General features: G+C 33.6%; 1 protein-coding gene across 1 annotated transcript; it reads left to right on the top strand.

Moving 5' to 3' along the window:
• The first annotated feature begins 612 nt into the window (after positions 1 to 612).
• On the top strand, positions 613 to 7694 carry LOC126702077 (LEAF RUST 10 DISEASE-RESISTANCE LOCUS RECEPTOR-LIKE PROTEIN KINASE-like 2.4). Its single transcript, XM_050400692.1, has 2 exons — positions 613 to 1396; positions 6462 to 7694. Exons 1-2 carry the CDS (start codon positions 625 to 627, stop codon positions 7580 to 7582), a joined length of 1893 nt encoding a protein of 630 aa, XP_050256649.1. The 5' UTR covers positions 613 to 624; the 3' UTR covers positions 7583 to 7694.
• The last annotated feature ends 6514 nt before the right edge of the window (positions 7695 to 14208 follow it).

Raw genomic sequence — 14208 nt, 5'->3', positions numbered from 1 at the left:
GCTGTGGGTGATTTTTTGATGCATGGTTGGTTAAGTTTCTGTTGAGTTGGGTGATTTTTTTGTTGTGATTTGCTTCTTTTGATTTTGCTAGGTATGGGTTTGCTAGAAATTGAGGCAGGTTGAGGGAGAAAGAGAGGACATGGAAGAGAAAAAGAAAAATAATAAAGAAAGATTAAAAAATAAAATTTTAATAAAATGGTAAAATAATAGAGATTTGAGATATTGAGACTATTGTAAAATGGTATGATATAATTGATAAGGTAATTTTTTAAGATGGTGAAATAATATAGGATGTCAAAACCGGATGGAGATGCTCTAAAAAGGCCAATTCGTTGGATAAACTCATAAAAAGATAGGGTCATCCTAGTTTTGATAACTGGGTGAACTCCGCAACTTTCGGGGAATGAGAAAAGCAGTAATGGTGTGACAAAGTCAATGGAAAATTGTGCCTCCCATTTAAAATTCAATCTGAGGAAGAGGACTTGGAATCTCTTTAGGACTTACCAGTCTTCGTTCAACGTTGTAGTGCGTTATTAACTTTACATCTCATCAAAAAAAAGAAAAAAGAAAAAAGACTTTACATCTCATCTTATTCTTCTCTGTGGTCTCACCTACACATCACACATGGAAGCCCATCATCTAGCTCTCTCTTCCCTCATCACCCTCTCCTTCTTCTTAGCAATATTGCCACCATCTTACTGCACCGACGATGCACGCTTTGTTGATTGCAGTCGTCCCTATGAGTGTGGAAGAATCAAAAACGTTTCTTACCCTTTCTGGGGAGGTAATCGACCTGAACATTGCGGTCGCCCAGGGTTCAAGCTCGAGTGCGACAACAATGAATACCCATTTATCAAATTTGGAAAACTAGAGTTCCCCATACTAAACATCAACGAATCTCAAAATAACATGACCATTGCAAGATTGGACCTCTGGCATGGTTTTTGCCCTCAAACCTACCTCGATACCGTTTTGAATTATAGTATCTTTGATTACGCTCCAACCGTTCAAAACATAACTTTCTTCTACGACTGCCCTCCTCAAGTCAATACACTTATACCGGTCCAAAATAGATTTAAGTGCAGCTTGGAAGGTAGTGATGTAGATAATAACGCTTACTTTGTAAACGAATCGTCAGCAAAGATCCATATTAGGGAGCCAGAGAAATGCAGAGGAGAAATCCGTGTTCCAATTTTACGGAATGCTATTGATGAGTCTGCGGGTGTAGTCCCGGCACTACAGGAAGTATTGAATCGAGGATTCGATGTGGAATACATTCCCTTGGACGATATTGCCTGTAGTGGGTGTGAGCATTCAGGTGGGCATTGCGGTTCTCACGTAACAAATCAATTTGTCTGCCTTTGCCGTGACGGAGAGCGCTCTTATACCTGCCCAGGTAAAAATATGCTTGCTCTTTTCTCATCTCACTTTCCTGGATTAGGCTATAGCATACTTCTTGTTCTTGGTTTGGTTTTGAATTTTGATGGTATATACTGTATAGTGCTTCTTCTTAGGCTCAGCTTACCTATAGGCCAAATAGTGGGCGTGCTTATTCATTGATTTTTTTTAGAAGACACGTAATGGCATAGTTAATCGTTCTTTACTTCTTTAACCAAAAAAAAAAATTCGTTCTTTACTTCTTTTTGACAATTGCATACCATTGTCATTGGTGTTGGTTAGTACGTCAAAGTTTTTTTTTTTTTTTAATTGTTTTTTTTTCCTTACAGGTAAAAATTTTACTCAACTTTAATCTTAGTGTATATGTGTATGAAACTCTCTGCTAGATACTTAAATCCCAGCCTTTGCCTTCATACCTCACAAGTACTTATAAAATAATCATTATGCTAAAGGTGTACGGCGGTAGTAGGTCAAAGACTTGATCCTTCTATTAAACATATCAACCCTAAAAAACAAGGGTAAAAGTGAAATCAGAGATACAAATTTTGATTATCACTTTTATTTGAAAAAAATTTAGTATCACAAATTATTACACAACTTTTTTATCACAACTATGAAGTGACCGTGTGTGAGTAATGAAGAAAAAATAGTGGTTAGATGCGTAATTGATAGATAATCACTTAAAATCTGCCATATCAAAATTATGGTAAAGAATTGTGGTCGTAGAAAACTAGAACCACTCCCTTTTATTTTCACTGTTTATTTTATTTTTTAATTATAAGTGATGCCAACCGAACTTTTGCTCACTTTTTGCAATATAAGTCTTACTATTCACTTCTTTTGTTATCCGTGATTTTAGTTATGAAATTAGAATTACGTTTTCCTTTAAAAAAAAATCAAGATGAACTTTAAAAAATATGTTAATTAGCAATTAGTGATGAAAATTTGCTGGTATAAAAAAAAAAAAAAAGTGATGAAAATTAGCAATTATTGATATAATTTGTAATGAGATTTTTTTTGTCTGTTATTCATTGGTTTTGTTGAATTTGATTTTGTATTGCTCTGTTAATAGTCTTAAACTAATCCTAATTAATATTATTTAATATAAAGAGTCAATTTTGACTAAAATACTCCTAAATAAGTTACTTTAATAAGAACATAAAACTCACATTTAAAATTTTCCAAAACCGAAAAAGAAATATAAAAATTAAGAATAAAATTTAAACTGTATAAGCTGCTCTTCAATTAAAGGTCAAGAAGGTCCATTTCAGTTCTCCGAAACTTTTCCGCAACGTGTTGGATAGTATTTGTTTAACTTGCCTGGAAGGAGTCGGCAGGACTGCAGGACCACAATTCCGTGCATTGTCAATTGTCATGTCAATATACACGCAAGTCTATGGATGAGTGGAAATTTTTTGTAGTGATAGATCCAAATAAGATTAGTAATAAATGCGAAAGAGAGCGCGTGAATTTTTGGATGAAATTTTCTTTATTCGTAACGTAATTAATTCCAAGGAACAAGTATAAAGGTAAAGGCAGAATGGTGTACCCAATATAGAGTGAGAAATTAATTGTGCTAGTAGCATAGTACCAAAATATGTTTGGCTTATATAAAGTAGTATTTTACCCGGATCACGGAAACAACGGTTCGCGTGCTATTGTTTCAGACGCTTCACCATGTCACAATTCCTTGGCTACCTCCTCTTCCTCTCCTTCTTCTTCTTCATCCACTCCTTAGGCACCAATTCTAGTCCTTTATGCGAACCACAGTACTGCGGTGACGTTATGATCCCCTACCCTTTTTGGGTTCATAATGAAAGCGCCTCTGATCAGCTATATTGTGGCTACAAGGGGTTTGGCGTTATGTGCAAGAACGGCAAGGCAGTACTTGAATTAACCAGTGACCGGTACTACGTGAAATATATAAATTATACCGACCATACCCTAACCCTTGTGAATATTGATGCCACCACCAACCAAACGTGCCCCAGGGCACCTCACAACGTTTTTCTAGAGACGCCACCATTGAAATATTCTTCAATGGATTTGAATCTCAGTTTTTACTTTAATTGCACTTCCTACCCTCCAACTGTGCCTTCCATCCAGTGCTTGAATATTGGTAGCAACCGGTCTTATGTTTTTGTGGAGAATAATGAGACGGTGGGCTTTGATTGGTCAAAGAATTGCGAGGAGAAAGTGGTGGTGACAGTGAGACAGACTCAGATCAATATGGTTAATTTAACTGGTGGGTTTGGTGCGGCTATGAATGATGGCTTTGTGCTTGATTGGGAAAGTGATAAGGATTGTGGTCCATGTGAGAGCTCTGAAGGGTATTGTGGATACAACGCTACGGCTGAGGAGTACTTGTGCTTTTGCAACGATGGAAGCATAAATAATAGCAGCTGCAAAGGTATGCTCTCTTTAATTCTCATGGGGACAGAAATGCATGGTTCCGGTTCCACATGATAAATTCTGTTCACTGCTTTTAGTTTAGATTTATTTTGTATTGTATTACGGTTTGTAAGTCTCCTTTTCTTGATTGATTGTTGATGAGAATAATTGCGGTATGCACATTGGCAAAAGGAAAAGTGGAGGAAGAGGCCTTACTAATGCCTAATGGAGACCGATACTAACATTAGTCAATAGTGGTTATTTTTGAACAAGAGTGGGTCAAGGGTTCATACTGACGGAGACCGAGATTAATACTAGTCAATACTCACCATCTCAAAAAAACAAAAAAAAAAAAAAACTAGTCAATACTCGATAGTGGTTATTTTTTACCAAGGGTGGATCCTACTGGTTATTTTATATAGGTTAAAAAATTATTGAAAAGAATTCAATTAAGAATTTAATACAGTTTCATCTCAAAAATAAAAGTTTCATACAAAATCCGTCTTAACTTTCAATTAGGTCAATTAATAAAATTATTTATCATCAATAAATATCTAGATCTAGGTTCGATTTTTGCTTATACAAAAAATCAATTGATGTCTTAATTTAATACTAAAGAATAGTCTTCATGCATTGAATGTTATAAGTTAAAATACTATCTTTTATGCTAAAGAAGAGTTTAATATAAAACTAATTAACCCAAAACTGATTAAAAATCTTTTTTTCTAACGTGAGTAATCTATTATATATATATATATATATATATGCTTCACTAGACTCTCAATAAAAAAAATAATAATAAAAAAACCGCATAACATTCTATAATTTATGGAAGATATAAATTTCTATGAAAAAGAAAAAGAAAAAGAAAAAGAAAAAGAAAAAGAAAAGTAGAGTATAAAAATGTTTATTGAAACATTCATATTGATACATATGAAATTTATTCGAAAGAATTATAAGGGAGAGCTAAGTATTAGTGCACATTCGGTTGTTGTACACAACCCACACACTTTGTACTAAAACCCTAACTTTAAGTCACAATTTCAATTCAAAAAGTGCTCAGTTATGTGTAAGAGGTAATGTGAAATAAACAATGCTCTAAAAAGTACTTGTCTTAGATTATTCTTTTCTTATCATTTCTAGCTCTTCTGTGTTCCCTCTCTTTTTTCAATTATATTTAAACCATTTATGTGTCTATAATAAATGAAAAAATCAATAAACTTTCTTGTTTCTAAAATTTTTATTTCAGAGAGATGTCGGAATTGATAGACAAGTCAAAGAATGACAAAAATGAATGGACCCACATATATTGGTGTATAACAAAAATTATGTCAATTAAGGATATATGAAAAAGTAATATTACTTCAAGGACAAAGTTAATTTCTAATTTGGTTTGAGTGGTATTTTAAAAAAGATAATTGAAAACAATGGTCTTAAAGTAACACTCTTAATTAAAAGTACCCGTTGCAACAAAAATTAACTTGAAAATCCAATAATGATTTACTATCACTATTTATTTATTTATTTTGGATTATTGTAGTAGCTTTGTTGCAATAAAACTTTTTTTTTTCTGGGTAGTAATTATTCTGTTCCTATTGGTTATTTATTTATTTGGTAATTGTTCTTTTCACATTTGTTAATGTACATTCTGTTAATATAATATCCTTAGTTTTAGGCATGATGTCCACGTTTAAAATATAAAATAGTTTATGTGAATAGATGATGTACAATAATGAGTGTATGAGAATAATACTCTTATTTATTGGTAAACATAGTAAACAACCTCTCTCTCTCTCTCTCTCTCTCTCTGTGAGAATTGTAATACATCTTATCTTATTCTTTTCTCCACGATCTTCTACACATGTATGCCCTTCTTGCTCTATCTTCCCTCGTCACACTTTCCTCTCCCTTAGCAATTGTACCACCTTACTGCGATGACGATGAACACTTTGTGGAGTGCAGTTGTCCCTATAACTGCAAAAGCATAAAAAATATATTGTAACCTTTATTTTTGGGGAAGAAAATCGACCTATATATTGCAGCCATGAAGGGTTTGAGCTAAACTGACACGAAAATCAATACCTGGTTTTTAAATTTGAAGGACTAAATTAAGTTTTGCGTACTAAACGTCAACCAATGTCGTCATACCATGATCATTTCAAGATGAAAAATACTAAAGTTATTGCTGGGATTCTGTCATGGAGTAATGCAATTATGTGAAAAAAAAATGCATTTTAAAATCTTCTTTACCTAGTAGAAATTTCCATAGAGGAACACAAGAAGTTTTCAAGTATAATTTCAAAATTATATTTTTGCCATTATGTAATGAGTACTATATTTTCTCTGCAGGCCCCCCTAGCAGGACCAAAAGATTGAAGATGATTAGAGGTAAGATACAATAGAAAATGATCATTTAGAACTAGAGAAATTATGTTTTGCAGTTTCATCAACCATTATTGGTCTTGCTCATTCTAAAAATGTTATTAAGTCCTTTTGCACCAAGGTTCATTCAATTTTGTGTGTGTAGACAATTGCATTTCTCATTCTTGGGGAAGAAGGCTTTGAGAAGAGGGTGTCGGGGGGTTTAGATTATATCTTATTTTAGTTATGGTGTTAACTTATAAAGGGGTCATAACCTCCACCACCTGAATCATGTTCGAATTTTTCTACAGGTGTTGCTGCTTCGGGAGTTGGAGTATTACTAACCTGCATCATTATTTTCTGGTTTAGAAGTAAAAGATCAATTATTAAGTCAACAAAATTTTGGACGAAGAAAACAAAGAATGAGCATGATCTTGAGGCCTTCATTAGAAAGTATGGACCACTAGCTCTAAATAGATATAAATTCTTAGAAATAAAAAAAATGACCAACTCTTTTAGAGATAAACTAGGTCAAGGAGGTTTTGGTGGCGTCTACAAAGGAAAGTTGCTTGATGGTCGTCCTGTTGCTGTGAAGGTCCTTAATGAATCAAAAGGAAACGGAGAAGAATTTATTAATGAGGTTGCAAGCATTAGTAGAACTTCACATGTTAATATTGTCACACTCCTAGGATTTTGTCTAGAAGGTCAGAAAAGAGCTCTCATCTATGAGTTCATGCCCAATGGATCACTTGAAAAGTTCATACAAGATGGCAACCTTGAGAAAACCAATTCGCATTTGGGATGGGAAAAATTGTTCCAAATTGCAATTAGAATTGCTCGGGGGCTTGAGTACTTGCAACGTGGGTGCAACACAAGGATCTTGCATTTTGACATAAAACCACATAATATCCTTCTGGATGAAGATTTTTGCCCAAAAATCTCTGATTTTGGACTCGCTAAACTTTGTATAAGGAATGAGAGTAACATATCAATGACTGGTACCAGAGGAACAATTGGGTACATAGCTCCAGAAGTGTTTAGTAGGAACTTTGGTGGAGTTTCACACAAATCTGATGTTTATAGTTATGGAATGATGATTTTGGAGATGGCTGGAGGAAGAAATAACATTGATGTTGGAGAAAGCCCGGCTAGTGAAATATATTTTCCACATTGGATTTATAAGCGTCTTGAGCTAGACAACGATATAGGATTTCTAAGTAATATGACAACAGCAGAAAATGAAATGGTGAGGAAGATGATCTTAGTGGGCTTGTGGTGCATACAGACAAATCCATCTGATAGGCCATCCATGAGTAAAGTGATTGAAATGATAGAAGGAAACATAGAAGCCTTGAAGATCCCTCCAAAACCTTTCTTATGTTCTCCTCCAAGATCACTTGTAGAAGAATCCTCCACCACATCAATGCTATGAAATTATATTTATAGAAAAATTTCTTCCTGTGTAAATATTGATGTGTTGTTCTTGCTCCTTAGGTCTAAGTGTGACTACGAACCTTTCTTATATAAAAGAGAGAGATTGTCTACTTCATTGTCCCTTAATCTTTAACCTTGATTTAACCAAAGAAAAACAATTTCTTTTGGACAAATTTTGGGTCTTATGTTATTTTACAATTGATGCAAATGGTATTACAATGAAATCAATGTAAAATTGTAGGGGAGGGGGCTCAAGAGTTTTGAAAGAGGGGGCTAAAATATAAAATTGTAAAAAATATACCTCTTTATATATATATATATACACACTTTTTTTTTTCTTAAGAGTCCATTTGGTTGTGGAGACAGAAAAATGGGAGGATAGAAAAAATTGAGTTTTCTCTCATGTGTGTTTGGTTGAAGATAGAAAAGTAGAGAGATGAAAAACTTTTTTTTTTTTTTTTTTTTGTTGGAGAGAAAAGTGAGAGGATAGAAGAAGTATTTTATATAAATTTACTTTTATTTCCTTATTCTATTATATATATAATAAGCAATTTCTTTGTAATAAAATATTACTTATTTATCCAATTTCTGAAACTTCGCAGTGTAAAATCCAAACACCCTCAAATTTTATGGGTGTAATTTATAATTTACCCATTTATAAATTACCAACAAAGTGCTTGCTTGGATTTGCAATGATGGTATTGCTTGATTGTGTTTACTGCTAGAAAACCAAAAAAGAAAAAACCCCCAAATATAATATAAATATAGAGAAGGACATGGAAGCTTGTGGCTCTAAGAGCATTGGCATCCGGGGTTGTATAAAAGTTGCTATTTTACAATCTAAAAAATTACTTTATCTATTATACCATCCCACTTTACAATACACCCAACATCCTAGTTTTTATTTTTCCATACAACACAATAAAATGATGTAACTATACCATAAAATATTATAAATCTATCTTTTCTCTACCTCTCCATCCCCTTTCTCTATCCAACACCACCTCTACAGGTTCAAATGCAAGCCCTAGCCACCAAAACTGAATCTGTGTGGGTTGTTGAATCAGTTTCGGTGGCAGGAGCTTGTTTGAATCGTTGTGGGTTGTGTTGTTTTCGTGGTGCTAGGTTGTTTTGATGGTGCTTGGGCTTCAGTTTAGGTGGCTAGGCTTGCATTTAGTGGCTAGGCCCAAAATTTAAAATTTCAACTTATATGTATATACTAGTTTTTTTTTGGGGGGAGGGGGGGGGGGGGGGGCTTGGCCCCCCTTTCCTCTACTATAGGTCCGTCTCTGATAGAAGGTGTCATAAGTTTTAGGTTTGGTGGTCTTGATAGAGTTTTCTAAGTGGGCATTTTGGATTATATTTGGGTTTGATGTTTTGGAAAAGTGGTTGGCTTGGTTCGGGCATTTGGGATTGTTTCTTGGTGTGGCATTTTGAATAAGTAAAGATGAAAAAATCAAGAAAAAATAAATCTTCAGGTCATGAAACCATTCTCACAACGGATCCAACAGACTATGGCAACATGTGTGGTGGAGTGGAGGTTGGGGTGAAGACGATGAGATTTTGAGTTCAAGTTTTGGTCTAATTTGAAATATAAAAATGTCTGTGAAATTTGGAGTTTATTGAGATGTAATCGTGTATGGCAAGATGCATTAAGTTTTATGTAAAATGCTTATAGAAAAAACTTTTATTGGATGATGTAAATTGTAAACCATATGCATCACATCCTTATTATTTTATTTTATTTTTATTTTTTTGGAGAAGAATCACATCCTTATCATATTTGGACTTATTCAATAATGTGTGAAACACTTATGTGACATGTCATTATTGGAAAGTGTAAAACAGAAATTTTACATCCTCTCCTAAAGTTAGGGGTATTGATCCAAGTTTTAAAACTTTGGGGAACACTACCATGCACCCTTGGTCCAACCTGAATGTTTGCTCAAGCACAGGTCAAATTTTCAGTCACTCAACCAAATTGGATAAAGTACTGGTCAGGCCCGAACCCAAGCCGACCCGACTTGTAAATAGCCTTGTGTCATACATTAGATTCGAGATGTGACATCTATTATGACATCTCAAGAAACATCAAGTCACTTCTTTTTATTTTCAAACTCCAATTTCTTCCTTTCAGCTTGTTTCTATGGATTTTGGATTACTTACTTGATAGTTTAGGGGATTTCTTGAGAAACTCAGTTCTAATTTTCATTTATGTTCAATGCCAATCTAAAGATTTTTTGTTTTCCTTTTTTATGATTTCAAATTCAGTTTAATTAACTTAGAGAATTTTAAAAAAAAAAAAACTTGGAAAAAAAAAAAGGAGAATTCATTTCTTTTATGGTCACATGACTTACAAATCGCTTTTATGGTAAGTTTTTGTAATTTTCAGTGCAAACCGTAAAATATTCAAATGGGGTGTGATGATGCCAAAAATGGTTGTTAGTTGAAGACCTCGTCTAGGCTTTGGATGAGGTGATGTTCCCTGCAAAGATGAGAGAGAAAGACACCTGAGTGGCATTAGCCAATGGTTCTTTGATGACTAAGTCAGTAGAGTTCTCAATATATCTTAGAAAATCAAAATATAATTATGTGTGTTTGAGTGTGCATACTTTTCTCTAGGTGCATGTTGGCTTATTTATAACCTTGGTATAGCTGTTTGGGAGCCTCATTATGAGTGTAATCATTGGCAGCCTCTTAATGGCTCTTTTGATTGTTGAGTATCGTATATCTAAGCTTAAATGGAGGCTTATTTGGCTCATAATTGCCATTTCTGACCATTAAAGCTCGTCGATCACAAAGCCATTTATGGCTGTGAATGCTGTATGGTTGTCCATCCTACGAATGACCTTGTATTTTCAGTACTTCTCAGGGTGGTCATGGTGAATTTATGTAATTAATCTATATTTTTTATTTAGAGGGAAAATATATAATTGGTTCATAATTTGTAACACTGATTAGAATCTCTAGCATAAACTCACAAGTGCACAGACCGTGATTGTTTTGTTTATTCAAAGCACAAAACAACACAGTAATCTAATGTTCATATAATAAAGGGTTTTGTCCCCTAAAAAATTGAAATTTCTGCATTACACAAGATTTTAGAAATAGTTTTTAAGAAACAGTTAAACAGAAAGAGTACTTGACGGTCAAATTACTAATGGAACTGGATGATAGAGCCAATATAAAAATGGAATCAAATGTGAAGAATTAAAATAAAAATTTTTACGCATAAAAAATCAAAATGAAAATAATCCAATACAAACACTTTACTTTTAAGTCTTGAAAACGCAAAATAGAAGTGGGCTGAAAAAAATATATATATAAAGAAGAAGTTTGAGTTGTTCTATGAAAATGCATTGGCTCTTATTTTTTACCACAAAGCTTAGAGCAAGTGAGGAAGGGCCTAAAGAGCTGTTTTGGCCGTAATTGAAGGGTGTTTATCCACACAGTTTGTGGCAACTCTTCTACATGGCTGACTATAATTTGTAGAAAAAAAATAGTAAATTTATGTAAAAGCGATATTGTGTGGAATAAGTTGTTGTCCTAGAATAACTCTTTAAATATTGTTATATCGAACAATTGTTCTCAAGTTACAACAATTTAATTTCACAAAATATTTTCCAATTATTATTGTGGTAAGTTATGAATAACATTTAATAAAGTAAAATCAATATGGGTCGAAATAAAAATCAATAGAAATTCTCAACTCAACTGTTGTCAGAATATTGAAATTAGTGATCTAGATAAAAACTAGTAGAAATTTACCAATTCAATTGTTGTGAAAATAGTGTTACAATTATTACGTTGATAGGGTTACTCTTAAAAATTAATACGAGGAGAAGACTTTTCAACCACTATAGGACTTGCGAGAGTCAACGATATACTGCGTTATTAATATTTCCTCTCACCCCTAATATTTTCTCCAAAATCTTCCAAACATGGATGCCCATCGTCTAGCTCTATCTTCCCTCATCGTACCCTCACCTTCTTCTTAACATTACTTTCACCATCATACTGTGGCGATGATGAACACTTTGTGGAGTGTAGTCGTCCCTTTGAGTGTGGAAGCATCAAAAACATTTCTTTCCCTTTCTGGGGAGGTAATCGACCTGTATATTGCGGTCGTGAAGGGTTCGAGATTGAGTACCACAACAGTCAATACTTTGTTATCAAATTTGAAGCTCTAGAGTTCCGTGTAATAAACATCAACCAATCTAGTCATATCACGACCATAGCAAGATTGGACCTCTAGGATAGTCCTTGTCCTCAAAAGTTCTTCAACACCACTTTGGATTTTACCAACTTTGATTATTACGCTTCAACCCTTCATAACCTAACATTATTTTACGGCTGCCCTGCTCAACTCAACAGATCAGTCCAGAATTGGTTTAGGTGCGGCTTAGGTGTTGGTGATACAAATAATGCCGCTTACTTTGTAGACGAATCTATCTCGAGCAATCCGGATAAACAGCACGAGGATTGCAATACAAGTATCCATGTTCCAATTTTTCGGACTGCTGATCTTATTAACGAGTCTGTGGGTGGAGTTGTGGAAGTACTTCAGAAAGTATTGAATCAAGGGTTTGATGTCGATTACAAATACCGTGCCATGCCGGTTGTCTGTGGGAAGTGTGAGGAATCAGGTGGGAAATGCGGTTCAAATTCTACACAAGCATTTCTCTGCTTTTGCCATGACCATGTGCGACGTTCTTACTGTCCAAGTAACGGTATGCAAGCTCTCTTCTTTGCTCAGTACTCATATTCATGGATTAAGCCGAAACATACTTCTTGTTCTTTACTTGCTTTTCCTGTCATTGTACTTGTTCTTTAGCTATAGGGCCACATAATCTCATAGTGAAACATTCTTTTTACGCAGTCGACACTCGACATAGTTAACAATTGCATATCATTGTCATGGTTTGTTTGCTTTATGCTAATGTGGGTCGATTCAGTCGGCCAAAGAATTGATCCATCTGTTTCTAATAGTCATACCAACATGAAACTTCGTAAGAGGAAAAACAAAAAATAATAATAATAATGTTGTCACCCAACGAGGAATTGTGTGAGATGCAATTCTGATGAGCCCACCTTTATTTTATCTTCTCTATATATTATTGAGCTGTTTTCTACTCATTTCCAGCTACTAATTAAGTTCAACAATATTAGAACCACAACAAATTACATAACTTTTGTTAAAATTCACCACTTGACGAGTTATGAAAAAAAATTATATAATTTATAGTGATCTTCACATTTTTCAACAAAGTTTAACTTCGTCCGTAAATGTAAAAAGTTAACCATTAGAGGCTAAGACAATTAAGGGGGTTGATATATGAAAAAGAAAAATTTCCATGAAAATCCAAATTAGTATCTATCTAGTATTAACAAAATATTAACAAATGAGAAGACACAAAATAATTATATCTTATTACATTGTGATGTAGTGAAATTCAACATTCTTTAAAATCTCAAAAATTATTTATAATTAATTTTGTACTAAAGGTTAAAGCAAATTTCCTTTCAATGTGTAAAATCAATGGACATGTTGACAAATCATCTTCCATTTGGTTGTGAAGGCTAGTTTTGGTTTTGAAATCATTTGAATTTATTCTTTAAAATGTCAAATATTGTAGATGATTTACGCATATTCTACATATCAAATAAAGATTATGTTTATTATCTCATTATATATTTAATAATCCTAAAACAATAAGATTTATTACTGTTGCTAAGTTAAAGAGAAAACTAGAAATAAAGAACTAAAGCAAAAAAAAAAAAACATATGAGGAAATCTATTTAGTGAGCCTAACGATATATATATATATATATATATATATATGACTCCAATCGAAACACCGAGAATCCTCGAACACCTTTTGCCCCTGACATATACAATAAAATCTCCTGCTTAAAAGAAAAATGCAGCTAAAGCTAAATAATATTTTTCGTCCTTTTGTCTTTTCTCAGTGGGTTCCACTTAAATTCACTATTTTAAATTAAAATTAAATGATTATGGGACCACTAATCCTACACTCAATTTTATAAAATGTTAATATATGCATTTATAAGTGACGGACTCTTTTTTTTCCAATTCAATTTATCCAAACTCAATACTTTTGTTTAATCACTTGTAGTCACACAAGTTAGTATCTTATTTGAGACCATGGTGGGCGTGTTGAAGCAGCTCTTAGTAAATCACTTCCATTACCGTTGGGGCCACTAGGGGCTGAAGCTAAGGCATTGGAGGAGAGCTTGTTATTTGCTTGGGATGTGGGAGTTCAGGATGTTCTATTTGAATGGACTCCAAGATTGTGTATGATGCTGTGACTAGATGTAGTGATCCTCCTTCAGTAATAAGCAACATAATTGAAGGTATTCAATACAAATTGCAAGATTCTCAACAGGCACAAGTATCACATGTTCATCGACAGAGTAATCGTCTTGCCCATTTATTAACACAATATGTTAGACATATTGTTGATTATGTAACTTGGATAGAGGAAACACCTCTTATAGTTGAGTTTGCTGTGGCTCATGATGTAGCAATGTTATCTTTGTTTTAATAAAAGTTACAAGTTTCTTATCAAAAAAAAAAAAAAAGTTAATATCTTATGAAATTGA

Source organism: Quercus robur, chromosome 10, assembly GCF_932294415.1.
Source record: "Quercus robur chromosome 10, dhQueRobu3.1, whole genome shotgun sequence".
In the NCBI taxonomy this organism is placed as follows: domain Eukaryota; kingdom Viridiplantae; phylum Streptophyta; class Magnoliopsida; order Fagales; family Fagaceae; genus Quercus; species Quercus robur.
The sequence above is the reverse complement of the archived record's forward strand: the minus strand, read 5'-3'. Positions and strand labels throughout refer to the sequence as shown.

Excerpts from the sequence above, each read along its gene's own strand:
- LOC126702077 (XM_050400692.1), top strand. The coding sequence starts at position 625 with ATGGAAGCCCATCATCTAGCTCTCTCTTCCCTCATCACCCTCTCCTTC. Across the intron at positions 1,397-6,461 it reads GCGCTCTTATACCTGCCCAG|GTGTTGCTGCTTCGGGAGTT; the intron begins GTAAAAATATGC and ends ATTTTTCTACAG.